The following is a 23,955-nucleotide window of genomic DNA, read 5'->3' on the forward strand; positions in this document are numbered from 1 at the left end:
GCCTTCCCCCCCAAATCAGGGTTGAATTTTCTGTAATGGCCGTTGTTCAAACATTGCTGGAGAAGTCAAGGCCAGAGTTGGGAGGAGGGGAGGGAGAGAAGGGAGAGACTCTGAAGTCAAGCCCACCCTACCCACACAGCCAAGGTCTGTCTCTTCCCTGTTCCTCTTTCAGAATCATCCTCAACCTCAGGGCACAGGGCCAGGGAACAGAGAGGGGCCAAGAGATGCAGGGAAAGGGCTAAGGATAAGAGAGGGGCCCACTAAAGATTGGGGGCCCTAATGTATAAGGGGAGCAGAGTGGGGGCGGAGCTCAGACAGACAAATAGATATCTATATGTTTCATATATATATATATATATATATATATATATATATATATATATATAGACAGTTAAGGGTCTCCTGGCTTGAGGGGTGGAGACCTGGGGTGTAGGGGTGAGCAGGGAGGGCAGGCCTTCTCCTGAGCTCTTGCCCACCCATGGGGTCCTCCTGGGCTGCACTGACCTGTAGAGACAAAAGATACAGAAAGGAGAAGGGGTCCAGATACAGGTGTAGCCTTTCAGGAGGGGCTGGGCTGGTATGTCTTCGCCCTGGCTTTACCCTCTGTCTGACATGCCTTTTCTTCCTTTTTCTTTCATTCAGAGTCCTGTAGTCAGTTTCATCCCAGCTACCGCTACTGGGAAGGCATATCTTGCCCCACTAGGTAAGGTACCAAAGAAATTAAGGTCCTCATTCCCCTAACCCAAAGATGTTCATTAATGGGAACTGTTATAATCTATATTGGTTATAATCTGTATTGAGCCAAACCAAGATTCTCATCTTTGTGGAGCTTACATTGTAGCAGGGGAGACAGACTTCAAACAATAATCATCCTATATAATAAAAGGCTAATATGCAAATAGACCAAATGGTGGAACGACCAGTCGCTATGATGTGCACTGCCCACCAAGGGGCAGATGCTCAATGCAGGAGCTGTCCCCTGGTTGTCAGTGCACTCCCACAGGGGGAGCCACTCAGCCAGTGCTAAGGATGTCTGACTGCCAGCTTAGGCCTGCTCCCATGGGGCCTAGGCCATCAGTTGGAGATCCCCCGAGGGCTCTGGGACTGCGAGAGGGCGTAGGCTGGGCTGAGGGACCCCCCCCCCCCAGTGCACAAATTTCATGCACCAGGCCTCTAGTAATGTATAAAGTTATCTAGCATAACCCTAGCTTGTTTGGCTCAGTGGACAGGGTGTCAGCCTACATTCTGAAGGGTCCTGGGTTTGATTCCAGTCAAGGGCACATGCCTGGGTTGCGGGCTTGATCCCCAGTAGGGGGTGTGCAGGAGGCAGCTGATCAATGACTCTCTTTCATCATTGATGTTTCTAGCTCTCTCTCCCTCTCCCTTCCTCTTTGAAATCAATAAAAATATATTTAAAAATAAAATAAAGTTATCTAGTATAACATAAAGTGATAATAAGTGAAATGGAAAAACAAAAAGTAGACCAGGCTGAGGGGTTAGGAGTGCCAGTAAGGGAAGGAAGGTTGCTGTAGTAAGTAGGGTAGTCAGAGAAGACCACAGAAGTAACATTGGAATAAGAAGTTAAGGAGGTGAAGGAATGAACCATGCAGATAACTAGGGGGTGGGAGAGCATTCCAAGCAGGGGGTACAGGGAGTGCAAAGGTCCTTGGGTGGGGCCACATTTAGTGTTTTTGAGGTACAGCAAGGAAGTCAATGGGGCTTGAGTGGAATGAGCAAGGGAGAGTGGTGGGAGGTGATGTCAGAGAGGTAGGTAATGGCGTCTCATAGGACTAGGTTGTGAGGACATCCGCTTTAACTCTGGATGAGGTGTAAGTCATGGGAAGATTCTGAGCTGAGAAGAATAAAAAGACATGCTATGTTGTTGCTATTTTCTCAATAAATGTTTCTTAACATTAGTAGTGCTGTAAGTGGTATGTGCACAGCATGAATATGTCTTGGTTACATTCCATAGTCTAGCGGAAGACACAGCCAATAAACGTATAAACTAAGCCCTGGCTGGGGAGCTCAGTTAGTTAGAATGTCATCCTGATATGCCAAGGTTTCAAGTTTGATCCCAGGTCAGGGCATATACAAGAATCAACCAATGAATGTATAAATGAGTGGAGCAACAAATTGACCTCTCTCTCTCTCTCTCTCTCTCTCTCTCTCTCTCTCTCTCTCAAATTAATAAAAGATATATAAACTAATAATTACAAACTGTGGTAAAGAAAAGCACAGGGCACTATGAGAGAGGTAAGAAATGGGACTTGTAAGGACCTGCCAGGTGAGGTTATCAGTGTGTGTGGTTGTAAAACTCCAATAGGAAAGCAAGTACCAAGGTAAGGCCCTGAAGTTGGATTGTGCCTGGAATATTGAGGTGACCAGTGTGGCTGGAACAGTGTGAACAGTGTGTGTGTGTGTGTGTGGGGGGGGAGGCTAAGAGGTGAGAGGGCAGAGAAATGAGGGGAGGGGCTAGATTGTGTAGGGCCCTGTGAAGCCTTTGGCTTTCAATCTGATTGAGACTGGAACCCTGGCAGAGCTCTGAGCACAGGAGGAAGGTGGCCTGACTTTTTAAAAAGTATTTTTATTGATTTCAGAGAGGAAGGGAGAGGGAGAGAGAGATAGAAATATCTCTATGATGAGAGAGAATCATTGATTGGCTGCCTCCTGCACGCCTCCCACCGGGGATCCAGCCTGTAACCAGGGCGTGTGCCCTTGACCAGAATCGAACCTGGGACCCTTCAGTCTACAGGCTGATGCTCTATCCACTGAGTGAAACCAGCTAGGGCTTAACTTAAGATTTAATGGGGTCTCTCTCAATGCTGTGAATAGAACAGAATGGGAATGGGGGTGGAAATGTAAGTTGTCTGGGGGAGATGACAGTGAGTAGTGGGAAGATTGTAGATTATATTTTGAAGGTAGAGCCAACAGGATTTTTTTTTTTGACAAATTAGATGTGAGATGCGTAAGAAACTGCTCCCTGCCCTTTCCATTCTGGTCAAGTGCCAAAAGCTACCTCCATCCACGTGTTGCCGCCTCCTTGCCTTTCCCCTCTCATGACATCCACCCTTCCTCTTCTCCCCTTCTTCCCCACCTCATGTATGAGGGAAATCTCACTTTTCTTTTTCAGGTCGGGCAAGCCTTTCCAATGATCCCACTCCATCCCTTTTTTCCTTTTTTGAAATTCCAAACCATCTCCCCCACCTGAAGAGTTGGGGAGAGGTGGCAGATGAATCACCTCCTCCCGGATTGGTGAGCTTGTTTGACCGTCATGATTAAAGCCAGTCTACTCTCACCATCTATTGGCCTTATCATAACATATTGACTTACCAATCATTTCTAAGACCATTTCCTTCTCTCTGAAAGGTTTCGATGCTCCGCTAATTCTCCACTACGGTAATCCCTCTGCTAAGATTCCCTCCTTTCATTGGTTGCTCTGCCTGTTTCTCTGTCCCCTTCCTTCCCTCGGAGCTTCACTTCTACCTCTCCCATTGGCTCTAAATTCTTCCCATCTTCAAGCATCACTCTCCTCCTTTCCATTCATTGGATAGGTTTTCGCTCTTGGCTTGTACCAGTAGCTAGCTGTGCCTCTGTATTGGTTCCTTCAAACTCCCACCCTCACTGGTCTGGCCTGCGTCCACGTAACATTTACTATGGACTCTTATTGGTTCACTGACCCGCCCATTTCATTTCAGGTACCCTCCTTGGCCGCACCGCCCGCCCGTCACTCACCAGACTACATCTGATTGGAGAAGGAGGTGGGCGCACCCTGAGGGCCATAGCCTTGCTGCCCGTAGTCGCCCTGAGGCCCATAGCCACCAACGGTGCCCGCAGCGGGCTGCCCGTAATCGGGCTGGTAGCCGCCCTGAGGCCCGTAGGAATCCTGGGGCCCGTACCCGCCAGGGCCCTGCCCATAGCCCGCCTCGCCGTAGGCGTCCCCAGGCGCCGGTTGCTTCTCAGGGGCACCAGGAGGTGCGCGTAGGAACGGGGCGGACCAGCCTGTCTCCTTGAACACAAACCACAGGTTGCCGAACCAGAGCACCAGGTTCAGGAAGCCGAACACCTGCGGGGAGATAAAGCCAGGTTGTCGTCCCACTCCCGTTGCCTTGGCGGCCCCAGGTAACTTCGAGGCAGTGCGCTTCAGGCATGGATCCTCGGGCTTCTGAGGGTGGTGGTTTCAGAAACCCAGACCACCGAGTCCCAGCGCATGAACGTCAATGTGCAGAAAAACCATTTTGGGGGGTGGGGAAGTAGGGCATGTTAGAATTCAGATTCCTGGGCCCAGCCAGCATGGCTCAGTGGTTGGGCATCGACCTACGAACCAGGAGGTCATGGTTCAATTCCCAGTCAGGGCACATGCCCGGGTTGTGGGCTCCATCCCCATACAGGGTGTGCAGGAGGCAACTGATTAATGATTCTCTCTCATTGATGTTTCTCTTCCTCTCCCTCTCCCTATCTGCAATCAATAAAAACATATTTAAAAAAGAATTCAGATTCCTGGGATGTTGGGATCTAGTAATATTGCATACATTTGTTTATATATTTGCACATTTACCTGTTACACATGCACATTTATCTATAATAATAAAAGCGTAATATGCTAATTAGATCTGAAGACCTTCCTGTGGAAGCCTGGGCTGTGACGTTAGCCTGGTCAGAGTGCCAGAGGGAAGCCGGGTGCTGGCAGCTGGGGGAAGGAAGGCCTACTCTTGTATGAATTTCGTGCATTGGGCCTCTAGTATTTGTATAAACTATAGTAAAATCTGAAATTGTGATATAGTAAAATATTAAGCATAAACTTTTTTCTTTATTTTTTAAAATTTTTTTAAAATATATTTTTATTGATTTCAGAGAGGGAGAGAGATAGAAACATCAATGATGAGAGAGAATCATTGATTGGCTGCCTCCTGCACGCCCCCCACTGGGGATTGAGCCCACAAACCGGGCATGTGCCCTTGACTGGAATCGAACCGGGAACCCTTCAGTCCATAGGCCAATGCTCTATCCACTGAGCCAAACCAGATAGGGCTAAGCATAAACTTTGATTAAATATATAAATGTACCACTAATAGATGGGTAAGGGCGCATATATATGTATACACAAATATATGTATAACTGCACATCTATAAAGTAAGCATACTTTTATATTAAAACAAATACATGTTGCCCAGCCGGCATGACTCAGTGGTTGAGCATGGACCTATGAACCAGGAGGTCATGGTTGGATTCCTCGTGAGGGCACATGCTCAGGTTGCCGGGCTCAGCCCCTAGTGAGGGACGTGTAAGAGGCAGCTAATCAATGATTCTCTCTCATCATTGATGTTTCTATCTCTCTCTCTCCCTCTGCCTTCCTCTCTGAAATCAATACAAATATATATTTTTTTTAAAGAAAAAAGGTTCCAGAGGGTACTGAGTTGCTGGAGATTTTACATGATGAGGCTGGGGCTGAGATCCAGGTCTCCCAAACTTAATTGTATAGAAGATCTCATGTTCCCCTCTTGAGGACAGTTTGTGGTGTCACAGTAGTTACAATTGCTATCTAATCCTTCAAGGCTCTGTTGTTGGTATGCCTTCTCTGGGTATCTGAACTCTCTTATTCTCTCTCTCCACCACATCCCATGCCAGACTATAAGTGACCTAGCCTCCCTCCCCAGCCAGCTTGGCCAGCTTCCCAGGGCTCACCACAGAGGTGTTGAGGCCAGAGGTCACAGGGTCTCTTATCTCCTTGCATGTATTCTCCTTCTGGTGGCAGCTAGGTATCCCCTTGATAATGGTCTCTGGGTCTGTGGCCATCTTCACGTCCGACAGCCCCTTGGCCCATGCCGATGAGCAAACCAGCCACATGAAGGCAAACACTGCCGTGGCCAGGAAGTCCTAGGATGGGCAGGGGAGAGGAAGATGACACTTGTGAGTGGGCTGCTTCATACTGGGTTGTGGGACCTCCTCAGATCACAGGTTTTCTTGGGAGAGGGGAGTCCCCCAGAAGAGGCCTGTCTCTCCTCTACCTTTTCCCCAGCACTCACTTGAAGGTGGCCCTCCTAGCTTGGGCTTGTGGGTGACACAGAGGATGTGAGAGTGTGGTTGTTGATATGTGTGTGGGGGTGTGGGGGAATTCTGGGGCATGGTTGTCGAATCTGTGAAAAATACTGTGTCTTTCCACTCTCGTCTGAATGTGGGAATATGTGTCATTATGTGTCTGGGATGAGGGTATATGAGTACAGCTGTGTAGGAATCAGTGTGTCTGTGTGGCATGACAAGCACGACTGTCACAGTGAACCTCTGTGTGCTCCTTCCTTTGATCTAGACTGTGTGGTTGTGTGAGAGGTAGCAGGTTTCAGGTGTAGGCCTGTCTGGGATTCTGTGTGGGCTGTGAGCGTGTCTCTGTCACTATGATTTAGTGTTCAGCACCAGCAGCAGTCGCATGTGTGGCTGTTATGATGGCTGCTTGCATGTGGGCCTGTCTGGGATTTGGTGTGACCCATGAACATGACTGGTTCCCCTGGATCCTGCATACAAGTGGATGTGGGGGCTCACCAGCACGGGTCCTTTGTTGTTTTCTCGGTACTTGTTCTGCATAAAGATGTAGGTGGCCAGAGCCCCCATTGAGTAGAGGAAGGCAAACACAGCCACGGTGACAAAGAATTCCGCTGATGAGGAGTAGTCCCCGAGTAGGAAGACTTTGGAGGTGCCCCCTCTGCAGTCAGGTGCATCAAAGTACACTTGGTGCAGCCTGCATAGAAAGGTAGGCAGGTGTGGCCCAGACTTTAAGAATCCTCTCCTCCCTGCCCAGTCACGAGTCCCCGCGATTGATTGACAAGGTCCCCGGAAGAGGAGGAAATAACCATTCACAGAGCACCTACTGTGTACCAGTCACATTTCATTGGTTGCTCATAGCATCCCATGAAATAAGCTTTATTCATCTCTCATTTTAACAGAGACACCTTGGCCACTTGGTTACTCATAGAACATTCAAGGCACCCTCCCATTCCAGGATCTTTGCACTGGAATGCTCTTCTAGATATCTTTATGTCTTACTCCCTTCATCTCCTTCAAGCTTTGCTCAGTTGTTCCCTTCTCAGTGAGGCCTTCCCTCATCTTACTATTTAAAATTGAATTCAACTCTTCCCTCCCAGCACTCCTTAGCCCCCTTCTTTGCCCCATTTTTTCATTGTAGCAGTGATACCCCAACTGACATACCATTTTCCTTGTGTTTTTTTTTTCTGTAATTACAGAAAGGCTGGGGTTTTCCCTTTGTTTTGTTCACTGCTGTGTCTCTAGGGCCTGAAACAGTTACATACCGTAGTATGCACTCAATCATTGTCTATTTAATGAAATGTACAGAGGCTCAGTGTAGTACATTAACTTAACTAAAGTCACACAGCTGGCGAGGGAATAGCAGAGTTGTGATCTGAACCATTTATTTCCCCCTTCTATCATATTGATTCTTCTCTCCATCCTACTTCAGGTCCCCAAGAGAAAGAAATGTATGCATTACATTTCTTCAGAGACTACAAAATAGGAAGAGATAGACTGACAGGAGGGGAGAAGGGATCCTGGAACATGATGTGTGTATTTGAGGGAGGGAGGGGCTGATTGGGAGGGTATGAGGCTAAGGCCTTTCTTGTGGTGTGATGGAGGAAGGGGTCATAGGGAGAAATGTGTGTGGTGGTGAAGTCACAGAGCTCGCACTTCAGTTTGGGATGCAGGCTCCTGAGACTGAGCCGGTTGTGTCAGTGCCCTTGTGTAGCAAAGGTCCCAAGGCTTACACTTATTGATCCCCTACTATTTTGCATAAATGCCCCATCTAATGATCCTCCTCCTGCAGTTCTCTAAAGCAGGCATTATTATACCCATTTTACAGATGAGCAAACAGAGGTTCAGCAAGGTTAAGTCACTTGCTCAAGATTGTGCAGCTGCTAGATGTTGGGAACTAGGAGTTAAATCTGGGTTTGGGTTGCTGGGTTTCTAGGATGCTGGGTTGGGAGTGGGGATGTCCAAGGGGGGATGAAAGGCCCTTGGGGAGGTATTGGGATGGTGGTGAGTTGGTCAGGAGGACCCATGGCACAGAATTTTTCCTGCGAGACTTGTGGGTAAAGGGCAGATCCTCAGGACCCGAGGTCCTAGGCATGGGGGGTGTTGGGGGAGTGACTTCAGATTTTTGTGATCTTCTGACTTCTCAAAGGGCCTGCTCTCAGCACTATCCCATGCTGCCAACTCCCCCTCCTTTCCCAAACTTTCTTCCTTGGCTTCTGTGAACTGTTGGATCCTTGGTTGCCCCCCATCCTCTCAGACCACACCTCCCTGGCACCTCCTTTTCTTTCCACCATTGCTCAGAGCCTGTGCTGGGCTTTCCTGTCTTCACTCTGCCTTCTCACCATGGGTGATCTCCTGAGCCTCCATTTAAGTGCTCATCCCCCTCCAACTTCCAACTCAATTAATGACCTTTTCCCTGACTTCCTTGAACTTATTTTCCTTATGCTAGCAAATACATATGGAGTGCTTATTGTGTGCCTGGCACTGTGCTAAACACTTTATAAATATCAATTCATTTAATATTCATCATAATCCTGTGATTATTATCCCATTTTGTAGATGAGGAAATTGAGATCCAGAGCAGTTACATGATTTGTCCAAGTAGTGGAGGAGCCCCTGAAGCCTCTATTGAAATTGTGTCTGTGGGTCTCTATCTCCCTGCCAGTCGGGAGGTAAACATTTCCTTGAGCTCAGTAAATATCAGAATTGTTTAATGGAGTTGAATCATTCCCTGGAGCTAAACAGCACCCCCACATTATTCTCTATCCTAAAACCCTGCATGAGGATCCTTTCCTTGAATTTCTCCCAATCTGCAAATATTCTCTTTATTAATTAATTTGTTATACTGTTGGCTCCATGAGGGTAGGGAGCTAGGTTTGTTTTGTTCACTGTTATGTCCCCAGCACTTCGATCAGTACCTGGCATATATCAGATTCTCAGAAACATGTGTATGAAATGAATGAGTTGGAATTAATATCAGCTAACATTAGTTGTGTGCATACTGTGTGAAGGCTATATATACTTTTGCTTTTGAACCCTTTTTATTGCCCGTCTCCTGCTCCTCCCTTTCACTAGAGCAGAGTCAGAGGGCAACAGCCTATGCCCGTCTTTTGTTTTTTAAGTGACAGTTTATTAGTGAAGCAGTGGGACAGAGAGGAGGCTACTCCACAGGCAGAGAAGCCTATGCCTGTCTTGCTCACCACATGTCATAGAGGCCTAGAGCAGTGCCTGGCACAAGGTAGGTGCTCAGTGCATGTGTAGTGACCTGACCAGGTACAGTGTCCTGAGGTAAGGTCTGGGCAGGAGCCACTGGGGAGGAGGTGTTGGTAGGTCCCACCCCACCCCCGTCCTCTCCCAGGTCTGTTGGGGTCCCAGGGGTGGGCTAGGGTGGGGGCACACCTGAAGGGGTACTCGAATTCAACCTCGATTTTGAGTTGACTGTGGGTCTTGTTGGCACAATCCACGCTCAGCTGGAGCTCTCCACTGTAACTGCCGCATGTGGCAAAGGCGAAGATGGCAAAGACCTTGGGCAGCAAGGATGGGATAGCCATGGTGTACACCTGGGATGGGGGTGCCCTCCTCTGGACAGATCAGGGCCCAGCACAGGCAACAGCAGATGGACTGGTCCCCGCCCCCACCCCCTAATCAGAGCTCATCAGACCCAAGGACAAGCTGATTAGAGGGGTGTGGCTGTCTCTTCCTGTCTTTCTCCTAATGTCTCTCTCTGTCTGTACCTCTCAATGATCTGACCCCCTCTCTCTCCTCTCTTTCTTCTGTCTCAGTCTCTCTGTTTCTGTGTTTCTCTCTGTATTTCCGTCTGTCTGTGTTCTCTTCGTCTCTATTTCTCTCCGTCTCTATTTCTCTCGGTATCTCTCTTTATGTGTTTTTGTCTTTCTCAGATGTCTTTTTGTATCTCTGTTTCTCTGCCTCTCCAGTATCTCTGTCTCTGTCTTTCCCCCCCTCTCTGTGTGTGAATGTATGTTTCTCTATATGTCTTTCTGTTTCTCAGTCTGTCTATATCTCCCTGCTGTTTTTCACTCAGTCTCTGCATAGTGTTCTCTCTGTCTCCCTCGTGCCTCTCTTTCTCTATGTATCAGCCTGTCTTTTTCTCCTTTCTCTGAGTGTCTCTTTTTCTCTGTCTTTCTCTCCCCCACCCATTTTCAGTCTCCACCTCTCTTCTGTGTCTATTTCTCCTTGCATCTCTGTTCTCTGTGCATCTTCCTCTGTCTCTCTTCTCTTTGTCTCTTTCTGTTTGTCTCTTCTCTCTCTATCTCTGTATCTCTTTTTTCTCAGTATTTCACTCTCCATCTCCATCATTCCCTGTCTCTCATTCTCTATCTTTTTCACTGTCTCAGGTTTTCTCCTGGCTTTGCATCTCTCCCACAGCAACCAGCTTCAAGCTCCACCTCCCCTGCCTCTCTCTCACCTCAGGAGAGGAGATAAGACGTCACAATCTTCCACTTCACAACGGGGGTACCCTTGGCCTTATGTGACATCACTTCACAGCCCATCCATTCTCTGGCCCCAAGCCCCAGGGACTTTACCCTGGAGTACAATACCACTACCCCCTTCTACCCTCAATCCAACCATCCATTTGTTGCTCTCCACCCCAACTGCACCCCTGCTCTTCCAGATCCCACTACCTGCCTCCCTCTCTCTCCCCATGGCCCAGACGACACTCACCCATTGCAGCACTTTCACAAAGCCAAGGGGCTCCTTGACCACCTGGAACTGGCCCCCAGCCACCAGCTGAGGAGAGAAATGGTGGGGAGGGGATGGGGTTGTTGGGGATGGAGAGGGAAGTGAGGGGTGCCACCAGGCGATGACCCCTGGGGATAGGGCATATGACCTCCAAGAGGGATTGAGGACATTCGTTTGGAGAGGGGGTGAGAAGGAGAAAGTGGCACTTCAGGGAATGTGTGGGCACACCTTCTTTGAGAGAAGACCCTGGGGATATGGGGAGATAGATGGCTGAGGGGGTTGGGTGAGGAAGATGGGGTAAAGTCAGGATGAGTTAGGGAAGGGGAGAAGGTCTGAAATGGTAAAGGTGAGTCAGATGGATAGGGTGGAGCTAGTGAGGAAAGAGTCGGGGTTCGTTAGAGTGGGGGAGGGGGTCCTGAATGGTGAAGGTGAGTCATAACAGAGAGAGAGTCAGGTTGGCTAGGGTGGGGGAGGGGTCTGCTGCGGTAAACATGAGTCAGATGGTGGTAATGGGGGGGGGGTCTGAGGTGATAAGGATGGGGAGGGGTTGGTACTGGTTAGAGAGGGGCGAGGTTCTAATGTGTTGAAGAAGAGTGAGATGGCAAAGGGTCTAGTAGGCTGATTAAGATGGGGGAGGGCTGGGACATGGCTTCACTGGATATATCCTGGGGGGAGGGTTGCGGTAGGGGGGGGGAGACTAGGGTTTTTTGACAGGCAAAACCAGATTGACCTCCTTGGTCTGGTCTGGGGGAAGGAGTGGTTCTCTACCGGGGTAACGTCTCTGTTTGGGAGGGGCAGCTGTCAGCCCTCCCCTCATCCCCCGCCCTCACGCCTTCTGTCGCTCTATTTCCTGGCTCATCCGCAGCACCCCCATCTTCCTTCTACTCTCCCCTCCCCTCCCCCTTGTTGTACCCTAGCCCCAAGACTCCGTTTTCCTCCTGCAAGAAACCTAGTTGTGCGCCCCCCCCCCTCCCCGCTGCGGCAGTGAGGACAGCCCTCGCTGCGGCAAAGAGCGCACTCCTTTTCTCCACCTCCCTCTTCCTCCCCTCGTCTGCTGCAGACCCCAGCCCCAGCATCGGGGGCTGGGTGTCTGCTGCTAGGACCCTGGTCACCACCTCTCAAAGTCGGTGGATTCTCTGCAACCCAGGCTGGGGAGGCCCGGCTGCAGCGGGCTCTGTCCGCGGTGCTGGAACGCGTACCTGATTCACCACGTCCATGTCGGCCAGCAGCAGCTTCAGCAATGCAGGGGGCGGGAGGAGCCTGCTAGCAAGGGCGGGTGCAGCGGGGGAGGGGGTGCGCGCAATCGTCAGAACAGCCCAGACAACCACAGCTCCTCCCCTCGTGCCCCCACCTCATTGGCCACCTGCGCTTGCGCATATCAGCCAAGCTGAAGTAGCTGGCGGCCATTCCAGCCCCGAGGCTGGAACCCTGTGAACGCTCAAGGAAGATCTATGTCTGAAAACACAGGTAGAGGTCTGGGGAGAGGAGGACCGTTAGGTCCTGCAGTATCACATTTTACCAGGCCCTTTAATGAGTTTGTTAAAATGTGTTCACTCATTTAATCCTTACAACAACCCTATGTATGTGGTAGGGACTATTAGCTCCATTTATACAGATGAGGAGAATGAGCCCCCATAGAGGTTAAGTGACTTGCACAAGGGTGCCCAACTAGTGATTGGCAGTGCCCAAAGTCCCTGAAATTTAAACATAGTTCAAGGTCTTGAGGGTTTCTTCTCATCTGCATTTTAAGCACATCTTAAAACCCCTCCTAGCCATCTTCCCTATTTCTCTCTTCCTCTTAAGTTAAATTCTTGCCTACTCTAATTCTACACTTTACGTCCTTTTTATTCCCCAGCCCACCCTTACTTGGACTACCCCTCCTTCGTGCTACTAACACTAGGCCCACCAAAGGCAATGGTGATTGCCATGTAACAACACCCAATGGACAAATACAGTTGGAATTTAAGATGCTCAACCTCACTCATACAAAAGAAATACCTATCAAAACTACTAAAATACTGTTTTTCATCTTTGAGGGTGGTGAATATAAACAAGTTCAATAATGCTCAATATTGGCTGGTTGCCCAGAAACAGACATTCTCATAAGTTGATAGTGGAAGTTAAGTTGGCATAACCTCTGTAGAGGAGGGTGATTTGGCAAAATCTAGCAAACTAACAAATCCTTATACTGTTTGGCTCAGCATTTGTACTTATAGGAATTTACACAGATAGATTTGTATATGTGCTAAAAGATGTATGTATAAGATGATATACTGCAGCACTGTTTATAATAAGAGTGGATACTCCCAAAGTGCTCATTACTTGTAGCCCATTCAAGTAAACTCTGATACAACTACTATACAATTATCATTAACAATATAGAGATATGGGCCCTGGCTGGGTAGCTCAGTTGGTTAGAGCCGTGGTCAGCAAACTGTGGCTCGTGAGCCACATGCGGCTCTTTGGCCCCTTGAGTGTGGCTCTTCCTAAGCCTTAGGAGTACCCTAATTAAGTTAATAACAATGTACCTACCTATATAGTTTAAGTTTAAAAAATTTGGCTCTCAAAAGAAATTTCAATCATTGTACTGTTGATATTTGGCTCTGTTGACTAATGAGTTTGCCGACCACTGGTTAGAGCATCGTCCCTATGCCAAGATTGCTGGTTCCATCCCTGGTTAGGGCACATACAAGAATTAACCAATGAAGGCATAAATGAGTGGAACAACAAATCAGTGTTTCTCTCTCTCTCTCTCTCTCTCTCTCTCTCTCTCTCACACACATCAATAAAAAACAATAATATGGAGCCCTAGCTGGTGTGGCTCAGTGGATAGAGCATCGGCCTGCGGACTGAAGGGTCCTAGGTTCGATTCTGGTCAAGGGCATGTACCTTGGTTGCAGGCTCCTCCCTAGCCCGGCCCTGGTTGGGGTGTGTGCAGAAGGCAACCAATCGATGTGTTTCTCTCACATCAATATTTCTCTCTGTCTTTCCCTCTCCCACTCTCTCTAAAAATCAATGGAAAATGTCCTTGGTAAAGAAATAATAATAATAATAATAATAATAATAAAACAAAACAAAACAAAACCCCAATGTGGAGATATGGGATGGTCGCCGAGAAATTTAGTTGAGGCATGGGACATGCCAAACTGTGTGGGGATTGTGTACAAAGAGAAGGGAAGGATTATATCATAATTATAAAGAGAATAACTGCCTGGCCGGCGTTGCTCAGTGGTTGAACATCGACCTAGGAAACAGGAGGTCATGGTTCGATTCCTGGTCAGGGCACATGCCAAGGTTGCAGTGTAGGGAGTGCAGGAGGCAGCTCATCAATGATTCTCATTATTGAAGTTTCTATCGCTCTCCTCTCTCTTCCTCTCTGAAATAAATATTTTTTTAAAAAAGAGAATAACATTTTAAATTATGTCTATTCTGTGTCAAGCACTGTTCTGAGAGCTTCAGTTATATCACTCATTTAAATCCTCACAGCAACCCTATGAGGCAGATGCTACTACTATATTCATTTTACTGGTGAATAAACTAAAGTGCAGAGAGGTGAAAGAATTTTCCTAAGGTCACACAGCTGGTAAATGGTAAAACTAGGATTTGAACCCAGGAAGTCTGGCCCCAGCATCTGTTACTCTTAGCCACTAACTTATAAATACAGAATCCTACACATGTATAAAATATATCTGATAATGCTGGTTGCCTCCAGAGGGAAGGGGAATTTTTCATTGTATATCCTTTTGTACCTTTTGAATTTTGAATCATCTGAATGTATACCTATTTTTTAAGCACACACACACACACACTCAAATTCACACAAATATGTAATGGCTACTTCTCAGTTATTGTCTTACAGGGGTGGCGGAGGTGGGGTGGGGAAGAGCATGGGTCTTGACATTCAGTTGCTTGAATTTAAGTCCCAGCTCTAATATTCTGTATGACTTTGGACATGTAAGATGTTTAAAATGATACTTATAAGGTTGTTGCTCTGGTTAAACAAGATAATCATTGTAATGCATTTTGCACAGGGCCAAATAAATGCTTCATTTTACCTCCTACACATCTCTGGAATCCACTCACTTCTCACCATCTCCTCTGCCACCTTCCCTGGCTAAGACAACCATCGTTCCTGCCAATTTAGCATCTTCGGTCTCGTTTCCTTCCCTTCTGTTTTCAGCACAGTCATCCGAGCATCTATTTAAAATGCAAAGTTAACTATGTCACTACCCAGCTCAAATCCCTCCCATGGCTCCCCACTGCTTTTAGGAAAAGTCCCAAGGTTTTGGGCCTAGAATTGAAAGGCTCTGCCTCATCTGGCCTCAGGTGGCCTCTCCCACCTCATCCCTTAACAGCTTTTCACTCTCTACTTTCCTGCCTATGACTGCTGTTGTCACAATACACCAGCCCAACCACTCTATATTCTGAGTCCCAGTCTCCAATTTTGGCTTTCCTCAAATTTCAGTACTGGCTCACTTGACACAAACTTTACAAATGAGAAACCCCTGCTTTGAGACCTGGGAGGAGATCCTAGGGGCCTAGTGGTGACCCCATCCCATGCCATTCCCAGCACTGCCTTCAGTTCCTTTGGAGTGGGGCTGACTACCACTTTGGACAAGTCATGTCACATGTCTAAGCCAGCTCAGTTTCCTCTGAGGGAAACCCAGAACAGTGCCTGATACAAAATAAATGCTGGGTAAACTTTCACTGAATGAATGAGATCCCAGAGGTTGGGCAATGACTAAAGGTAGGGCAAGAAGCAGAAAGAGGAGCTCTTGGATCTGTGTGAGAGGAGAGTGGGTTACTCTTAGCTGGTCTCAGAAAAGCTTGTTGGGCCCTGAGTGGGACTTCCTGGGCATGGAGTTCTATCCTTTGCTGTCACCCATGTCTTCTGGCAATGGATTTAGATTTTCTTTTTCTCAGGCAGAAGGTGGAATGTGGGAGACAGGGTGATAACAATTTAGCCCCCCTGAAATCCCTGATGCCATCAGAGGACCCCTCTGCCTGACATAACACATATCAGGCTAATTCTTTTTAAAATATGTTTTTAATTTATTTTTATTGATTTCAGAGAGGAAGGGAGAGAGAGAGATAGAAACATCAATGATGAGAGATTGATCGGCTGCCTCCTGCACGCCCCCTACTAGGGGATGAGCCCACAACCCAGGCATGTGCCCTGACTGGCAATTGAACCATGACTTCCTGGTTCATAGGTTGATGCTCAACCACTGAGCCATGCCAGCCAGCTATACCAGGCTAATTCTAACCTCTAGGCCTTTCTATTGGCACGACTCTCCTCTGGTTTTCTTATCCTTTCCTTCTCATCTATGTGTCCTTCCTTAGTCTGACCTGACGGACCCCTTGTAGGGTCTCTGACTTTACCACACTCCTCATCCAAGTCGCCTCTCCTTTCCTCCATTTCTGTCCAGTGTGCACCCCTCCCCCACCACCTCCACTCTGCCTCCAGCTTTTTTTGGCTGCTGTCTCTTCCTCCTCCTCCTCCCTCCTTCACTGACGCTGAGTAATCAGACCTGGCTGTCCTGGTTTCCGGAAATACCCATGTGTGGGCAGTGGCTCAGCACTGAACCAGGATGGATGGATGGATGGATGGATGGGGGCTTCCAGGCAGCCCTAGGCTCCGAGTGCAAAGACATCAAACTCCAAGAGTGTGGTCTATGCCTGTCTCCCTCTGGGGAAGAGAGGGCAGGAGGTTTATTGAGCAGTGGGGTAGGGGTGGGAATTCAGAGGGCATGGACACAGGCCATCTCATCTCCCAGGTCCTCTTCATCGAAGCGGGAGAGGATGGACTCCTCATCACTATAAAGTGAGCTGGTTCTCTGTGCCAGCAGGTCACTGGCAGCACTGTCCATCTCGTCCAGTGTCAGGCGACATGCATCCGCGATCTCCTGCTTGGCCAGGGCCACAAAGCGCGGGTCTCGGGCAAAGAGGTCCAGGCCCTCAGAGATGAGCACCTGGGGCCACAGATAGGATCAGAGTTGACAGAAGGCACAGCATGGAGTTGAAGCAGCATGCACAGAGAGGTCAGTGTGGATCAGGGGTCCTCAAACTACGGCCCACGGGCCACTTGGGCCCGCCGAAATCATTTATCCGGCCCACCGGGTGTTTTTGCCACCGCTGCCTATTGCTTAGCAGCCGACTAGTTTTTTTTTTTAAACTATAGTCCGGCCCTCCAACGGTCTGAGGGACAGTGAACTGGCCCCCTGTTTAAAAAGTTTGAGGACCCCTGCTGTGGATAAATGATGCACCCTTGAGGATATGCAGGGAAGACAATGGGGGACAGTGGTACACACATCATGCTGAGCAGAAGTTGCAGAGCAAAGGGAGAGCTACATGCACAGCACAGAGACTGGGGACCCTTTCCCCTCCTTCCCAAAGTCCCCCCTCCCCTCGTTCTCCCCCATCCCTCTTGCCCATGCCCCTTCTGAACTCACAGCCTCCACCAGGCTGTCAGCACTGCCCCTCTTGCCATGACTGGGGTCTGAGTGGGTTCCAGGCACTTGCAGGCAGGTGAAGGTGCAAAGCGGACCGCTGGATTTGCTGAGGTATCTCTCCCCTGCTGCACCCTCCTCCACCAAGAACAGTGGGGCATACAGGAGCCGACCCCGCTGAGGAGGGGTTGCCCAGGAACCCTGGACCAGAATAAACATCAGAGGGACAGTGATTGATGGGTGGAGTGTGAGGGTATAGGACTCATTTCTGTGCCTACCTCTTACCCCCCAAGCACAACTGTAGTCAAACTGAATGTGTGTAAATTACAAGTGAGTTGAAGAGCACAGAAGATCACACTCACTAGCTGTGCGATCTTGGGTAAGCCTCTCTGGGCCTCAGTTTCTTCATCTGTAAACTGGGGCTAATAACAGTACCCACCTCACAGGTACAGTGAGAATGTGTGAGTTCATATGTGCCCTGTTCTTCAGAAGGTCTTGACATGTAGTGTGTCTGATAAATTCAACCTAGGCTGCCTGGCTGGTGTGGCTCAGTGGTTGAGTGTCGATCCATGAACCAGGAGGTCAGGGCACGTGCCCGGGTTGCAGGCTCATTCCCCAGTAGAGTGTGTATAGGAGACAGCTGATCAATATTTCTCATCGATGTTTCTATCTCTCTCTCCCTTCCTCTCTCTCTAAGATAAATAAAAACACATAAAAAATGTTTAACCTAGGCTGCCCCACTCACTCACCTGTGCCCTGCTGGGCCCTGAGTTTCGCCCACGATGATAGGTGCCTGGGATGGGTAAATCTTCACAACTTCCCTGGCGCCGCAGACACTGGATGGTGAAGGAGGGCTTCCGACCTGGGGGTGAGGATGGTAGGTGGTACGGGGTGCTTCCCCAGCCCTCTGCCCTGCTGGCCCTTGGGGGCCCTAGGACCCACGCACACTTGCACGCTCTCACCTGCAGGTGTTGGGGGCAGCAGACGGCGGCGTGGTGCGTAGTGCCCATCCATGTATCTTTGGGGTCTGTGAGGTGGCAAAAGGATGGGGCAAGAGGGAGTCGCGGCCTGCTCATGTAAGTAGGAGCCCCTGAATGGGAAGGAGGGCAGGCTGGGGGTGAGCTCAGGCCTGGGCATGGGCGATGGGGTGCCATCAGTCCTGCCCCCCAAACATGGGCTCATCCTACTTGTTGTGGCCAGAATACTGTCCCGGGACTTCCTCTTCCTCATACTGTTTCTCTTGCCCTTCAGTTCCCTTGGGCTGAAAACTTCCTTCTTCCGGAATGGTGAAAATGAGAGCCCCCGAACTTCTCCTGGGGAAAGTGAGGCAAGTTAGGCCGATTAGATCCCCAAATATTAGTATGTGGTCCTGGGCCCCTGGTTCCCTCTCCCTTACAGAAACACTGGGCTTCTAATTTTTTAAAATTATGTTAAAATAAAATTAACCTGTTATTTAAAAGTGAACATGGGCTTTCTTTTAAGAGACATTTTTTTCTCATTGGAAAGACCCAATATTTAAAAAAAAAATCAAAGTTGGCCTGTTAAAGAGACAACTTCAAATAAGAATTGGGGGTGTGCTGGGGTATAAAAGCTGAGTGACCTTATTACATCCTTCCACTATCTTTATGAAGTAAGGTGCTATTATTATCCCCCTTTCACAGGTGAGGAAATTGAGGACCATGAAAACTAAGTGAGTAGCCCAAGATCACTTAGCAAATGGCAGATACAAGATTTGAACTTAAACCCATTTAGTCCCACATCATGTGCTTTTTGCATTAAACGTTTGCATTGCCTTTCTCACATGAATCTTATTATCCTTTATTCCCATCTGAGCCCTTGAATCCCTCTGATTTTCCCCACATTTCCATTAGAAGGCCTTACTCCTATGCCCCCTGAGTTATCCCCATACAGTGGCTAGTCCCTGCCTTCCTTCATCATCTTCTCCCCTGACCATACCTGTGAGCATGGGATCCAGCCTGGGGCACACTGGACTGTCTGGAGTTGGGAGCCCCCGCATCATCATCACTGGGCCCCAGGGAGAGTGAATCTGGCAGTTTGTCCCCAGTTGGCAGAGACACAGAAATCAGGGAGCTCCTACGGGATGGGGGCTGGGAGCCCATTGGAGCCTGTGGGAGTCACAGGACAGTGTTGCATCCATGTTTCTATCTAAGTCATTTGGTCATATGGTATGTCTCTGGTGAGCACCCCAGGGACTGGCTGTATCTGGGTCTTGGCCTCCAACAGCGGATGGTAGGTGCCAAATAAACATTTGTCTATTGCCAGGGTGAGTAGGTGGGGGGCTTATCCTTAGAGGCAGTGTGGAAGTTACTCAGGGGATTGAGGGGTACTTTACAATCCTGGGGGAGTGGAAACTTGTCGTTCCTCACTTGGTATGTCTCTGGGTCCTTCTCATCTTCCTCTTCCTCTCTACCCTGCCCCTCTTCCTCTTCCTCTTCATCTATGTCACAGGTGAGGGCCTGTCGGATCTCAGGAACCAAGTCCTGTAGGCTCCTCAGACCAGCCTGTGAGGGTGATAAAATAGGGAAGCGGGATAGCTCAGGGTCTAAACTCCCCTTTCATTAAGCCTGCTTCCCATGCAGGAGTGTGGGGTGGGGGAAGGAGTCCTCTCAACCATCTCTGACCCTCTGTGGGTCCTGGGGCCTCAGTTTCCATATCTGTGACATGGGCTCCATGAAATCAAGAGAGCAGTTAGCCTCTGCCACAGTGCTCCCACATACCCCCACCCACCCAGGCTCCACTCTGAAGACCTGAAGGACAGAGAAGGTGCTTGGGGAGGCCTCGGTCCCTAGTAGCCCCTTTTCTTTCCTTCGCCGGAATTTGCGGAAATAGTCCTGGATCAGAAATGTGGCATAGAATTTGCCCACGGTGACCTCTTCCTCTGGGGGCAAGGGAGAGGAGGCAAGGTCACATAGGGGTCCTCTGTTCCTCCCACCCTACCCACAGCATACACTCCCCCTCCCCCAGACAGTGCTGGTGAGCAATCATCTGACATTCAGAGGCTGGATCAAGAATTGGGGTGAGGATAGCTCACCATCAGCAGGGGGGATGACTTCATCTAGCAGCTTCTGCTTCATCCGCTTCCAGATCTTTTTGATGACAATCCGAAGCTCCTGATTGGCTTGCTCCAGGTTCCCTGCTCCAGGAGAGGATGGGGGAGGGGGGCGGGCATGAGCCAATAGGAAGAGTCCTTCACAGCCACTCCCTCACTGTTGGAGGGGCTTTGCAAGCTTCTACTGCAGTCAGGCACCACCTCCCCTATTGGACAGGTGGAGAAATGGGCCTGGAGAAAACAGTCACCTATTTTGAGGTTCAGAACTAGGAGTGGGACCCAGCACTCAGTTTGCTCCCTGCAACCTCCCCAGGGATCCTTCCACTCCTGTCCCCCACCCCCCACACACACCTTCTGTCTTGATCTTCAGGGATGTCCGAACCAGGGCAAAGAGTGTGGCATTGAATGTCACTGTCCCATCTGAGTTGAGAGGCATGTTCATCGCCACAAGTCTCTGTGCACACCAGGGACGTGAAACCCACTTTGGGCAAATGCCTGAGATGCAGGCCTGAATGTCCAGGGGCAGAAACCTTTGAAGATGCAACCAAACACCCCCTCCTCCCCCAAGGCAAAGTTTCTGCCCACCCCTGCCAGATGGTGGACAGCTCTCTCAGAGGCAAGGGGCGTGGGGTGGGCAGGTGCACAGACCTTGCAGGCCACTCGGTGTGGGCACAGCTTCCCAAATCCCAGTGGTGGCTGGATGCGTCTCAGCAGGGCAACCACATCCAGGTGCTTGATGCGGCCCCTTGGGCAGGTGGGGGTAGGTGGGAGGCACCACTGGATTGGAGATACCCCCTCTAATCTTTTCTCAAGGACCCACCAGCTCATCACTACCTCTCCCCAACAACACCCCAGGGTCTGCCAGGGCAGAATTGAAGGGCAGTCATGGCAGTGGGGGGTGGGGATGGGGGTGGGGGGGCAGAAGACAGGGTCAGGGGACCCTGGGGCATCTACTGACTGGGTAATGGGAGGAGTAGGTTGGGGCTGGGAGACTGGGGGGCAGTGCACTGTCCCCTGGGATACCAAGTATGGGGTTAGAGGTTAGAGGGCATACTTGGCCCCAGGGTCATATTCAGACCAGATCCTCTTGAATTCATCGAGGTGATGGGGCCCCAGGATGGACCAATCTCTGGTTAAGTAATCAAAGTTGTCCATGATCACAGCCACAAAGAGATTTATAATCTGTGGGCCAGTGAGCGGGGGGTTAGGTGAAAGGCAGAGTAGAAAGTAGGGGGTTGGTGGGAGGCTGTGAGGTAAGATTATATGGTCTCTGGGTTACAAATCCCTGAACCAGGCCAGCCCTTTCACCTACTCTGAAGATCTGGGCTCCCCACCTCATTTGACATCCCCAGACCCTTCAGGGCCAGCCCCTATGGTAGTGGTGGTGGTTATGGGGGAAAAGGTCCTCACCAGGAAGGCACAGAGCATGAAGAAGCTAATAAAATAGGCGATGGCAAAATTGCTACCACAGGTAAACTCCTCGCCAGGGCCGAAGTCAGACTCAGGGTCACATCGATTCCCAGGAAGGGTGGCAAGCATTATCTCCTGCCATGCCTCACCAGTGGCACACCTGGGGATCACATGAGGGTGTCATCCTAGAGGGAAGGCTCTGAAGTCATGGCAAATGGTATTATGGGGACTGGAAAGGTATGGGATGACCCACCTCCTGCCAGGGGCTACATCTGGCACAAATAGCATTTCTACATTTAAAAAGCTGGCATGCCATGTTTATGATGGTCATATTCACATTTTACAGATGGGACACTGAGGCCAAAGAAGGGGATACATCTTACAGCCAGAAAAAGGATGACTGAGGCTAGAATATTCTCAAATGCTCAGGTCACAGCCAGAAAAGGTCCCAGGCAACATGGAACCCCATGCTGCCCTGTTATTTCCACAGCTCAGGCAGTCTGGGACCCACAGGGGCATGCTGGGGACTGAGGTGGCAGAGAGAGGGGTAGATGTCACCTGAACAGAAGCAGTACAGCCTGTGGAAAAGTCTGAAAGTTGTTGTTTCGGTTGATCTGTGTGCCATCCTGAAGGGCCACCTTGCCGAACATCTGTGGGCACACAGGGGCTGTGTCAGAGAGGTGAAGAGGCTGCCACCCATTTCACAACTACTAATACCTACTAATACCCAAAGGGTCCTTACAACCCTGACAAACAGGCACTGATGATCCCATTTCACAGACATGTGGACTGTCTCAGGGTCATCCAGCGTGTCTGTCTGTCTTTCCACCCACCAATCCCAATTTCGGGCTCTTCCTAATCAACCTCCCTCATCAGAGAAGTGCCTGAGGGATGCTCCCTAGGGTCCCCACTCACCTGCATCCCAATGACTGCATAAATGAAGAATATCATTGCGATGAGAAGAGCAACATAGGGCAAGGCCTATGGAGTGGAGAGGAAGATAGATACTCAGGTCCAGGCATAGAACTATAATCCCCAGAATGCACTGCTCCCTCAAGCCTGGACCTGATGAGAGATGTGGTCCATCCCCCAAGTGCCCATGTAATGACTACCAGTATATCCCAAATGTGGACACAGTATTAAATACAATAGACTAAAGTCAGTGAAGCCAAGGCATGTTGGGAATTGAGAGCCTAGAAAAGAGAGAAAACTGAAAATGGTAAGTTGCAGGTGGGTGTGGCACACTAGGAGATACAGTTCTGAGGGTGGTAAAACAGCAGGCTGAGAGGTAAGGTGGGGGTAAAGGGTGGTCAAAGGGATGGGGGGTTACCTGGAAGGACTTGATGAATGTCCAGAGCAATGTGCGGATCCCTTCACCCTTACTGAGAAGCTTGACCAGTCGCATGACTCGGAAGAGGCGAAAGAAAGTGATGGAAATTCGGGAACTGTCCTCAGAGCTCTGGGGTTGGGGGTATGGTGGGTATGCTCAGCCCACATTTCCCCCAGCCACCTCCCTGCTTCAAGCTTTGGCCCTCCCAGCCCCTAAATCTGTCAGAAGTCAGGTCCCAGGGTGGTCAGGGAGCATTTATAAGGTCTCTTAAGGTAAAAAGGAAGAAAGGGTGGGTGGGGAAAAAGCAGAGTCCCTGTTGATGATGGGGGGCTACCTCGCCAAGATGGCCACCATTCTGGAGGGAGATATGGTCAAGACAGGGGAGATAGAAGAGATGATGTGATCACAGGCCCAAGTGAACAAGGGGAGAAATTATTGAACAGTTATAGGGGATAATGGATGGTACAATCATTATGCAAGGTCCAATGGGGAAGGTTATATGGTAGTGGATTAAGATGGTTGTGGGAAAAGTTGGTAATGAGGGTGAAGGAGAGGAGAGGGTACAGGAGGTTATGGAGGAGAGATATTGGAGCCAATGGAGGAAATGATGGAGCCAGTTGTTTTATGGAGATGATGGATATGAGAGAACCCATGGGGGGACCCATTGGAGAAGCCAGTGATGGAGGTATGGAACCAGCAGCATTGTCAATAGATGTAACAGTACCATATAATACCCAATGGAGGAGATTATGGAGCCAACCATGCAGTCAGTGGTAATGACAGAGACGTGAAAGACCCAGCGTTGGAGATGATGGAGTCAGTGGAGGGAATGGAGTCAATGAAGGAATCAGAAGAGATGATGGAACCAGTGGAGGTGGATGTAGAAACAATGAAGGAAATAATAGAAATAACAAAGTCATGTTAGGTGATGGTGGATCAGAGGGTGGGCTGCAAATGAAAT

The 23,955-nt window shown here is 49.4% G+C and overlaps 2 protein-coding genes across 2 annotated transcripts in view; both read right to left on the minus strand.

Moving 5' to 3' along the window:
* Nucleotides 1–3,696: 3,696 nt before the first annotated feature.
* On the minus strand, nucleotides 3,697–11,965 carry SYP (synaptophysin). Its single transcript, XM_023760939.1, has 6 exons — nucleotides 11,935–11,965; nucleotides 10,718–10,783; nucleotides 9,434–9,558; nucleotides 6,536–6,731; nucleotides 5,684–5,875; nucleotides 3,697–4,063 (listed from the first exon to the last, which is right to left on the minus strand). The coding sequence occupies exons 1-6, from the start codon at nucleotides 11,950–11,952 to the stop codon at nucleotides 3,737–3,739; spliced, it is 924 nt and encodes a 307-aa protein (XP_023616707.1). The 5' UTR covers nucleotides 11,953–11,965; the 3' UTR covers nucleotides 3,697–3,736.
* A 4,437-nt stretch (nucleotides 11,966–16,402) lies between these two features.
* Nucleotides 16,403–23,955, minus strand: part of CACNA1F (calcium voltage-gated channel subunit alpha1 F) — a 24,936-nt gene continuing 17,383 nt past the window's right edge. Inside the window, 17 exon segments of the mRNA XM_023760952.1 lie at nucleotides 16,403–16,707; nucleotides 17,188–17,385; nucleotides 17,934–18,046; nucleotides 18,147–18,274; nucleotides 18,372–18,497; nucleotides 19,141–19,310; nucleotides 19,572–19,706; nucleotides 19,953–20,083; nucleotides 20,237–20,338; nucleotides 20,606–20,708; nucleotides 20,903–20,999; nucleotides 21,309–21,436; nucleotides 21,665–21,824; nucleotides 22,223–22,314; nucleotides 22,580–22,645; nucleotides 22,995–23,123; nucleotides 23,329–23,349. Of these exon segments, the coding sequence (XP_023616720.1) occupies nucleotides 16,477–16,707; nucleotides 17,188–17,385; nucleotides 17,934–18,046; nucleotides 18,147–18,274; nucleotides 18,372–18,497; nucleotides 19,141–19,310; nucleotides 19,572–19,706; nucleotides 19,953–20,083; nucleotides 20,237–20,338; nucleotides 20,606–20,708; nucleotides 20,903–20,999; nucleotides 21,309–21,436; nucleotides 21,665–21,824; nucleotides 22,223–22,314; nucleotides 22,580–22,645; nucleotides 22,995–23,123; nucleotides 23,329–23,349 (2,130 nt within the window). The 3' untranslated portion in view covers nucleotides 16,403–16,476.

The sequence above is a fragment of the Myotis lucifugus genome, unplaced genomic scaffold (genome assembly GCF_000147115.1).
Source record: "Myotis lucifugus unplaced genomic scaffold, Myoluc2.0 scaffold_196, whole genome shotgun sequence".
In the NCBI taxonomy this organism is placed as follows: Eukaryota; Metazoa; Chordata; class Mammalia; order Chiroptera; family Vespertilionidae; genus Myotis; species Myotis lucifugus.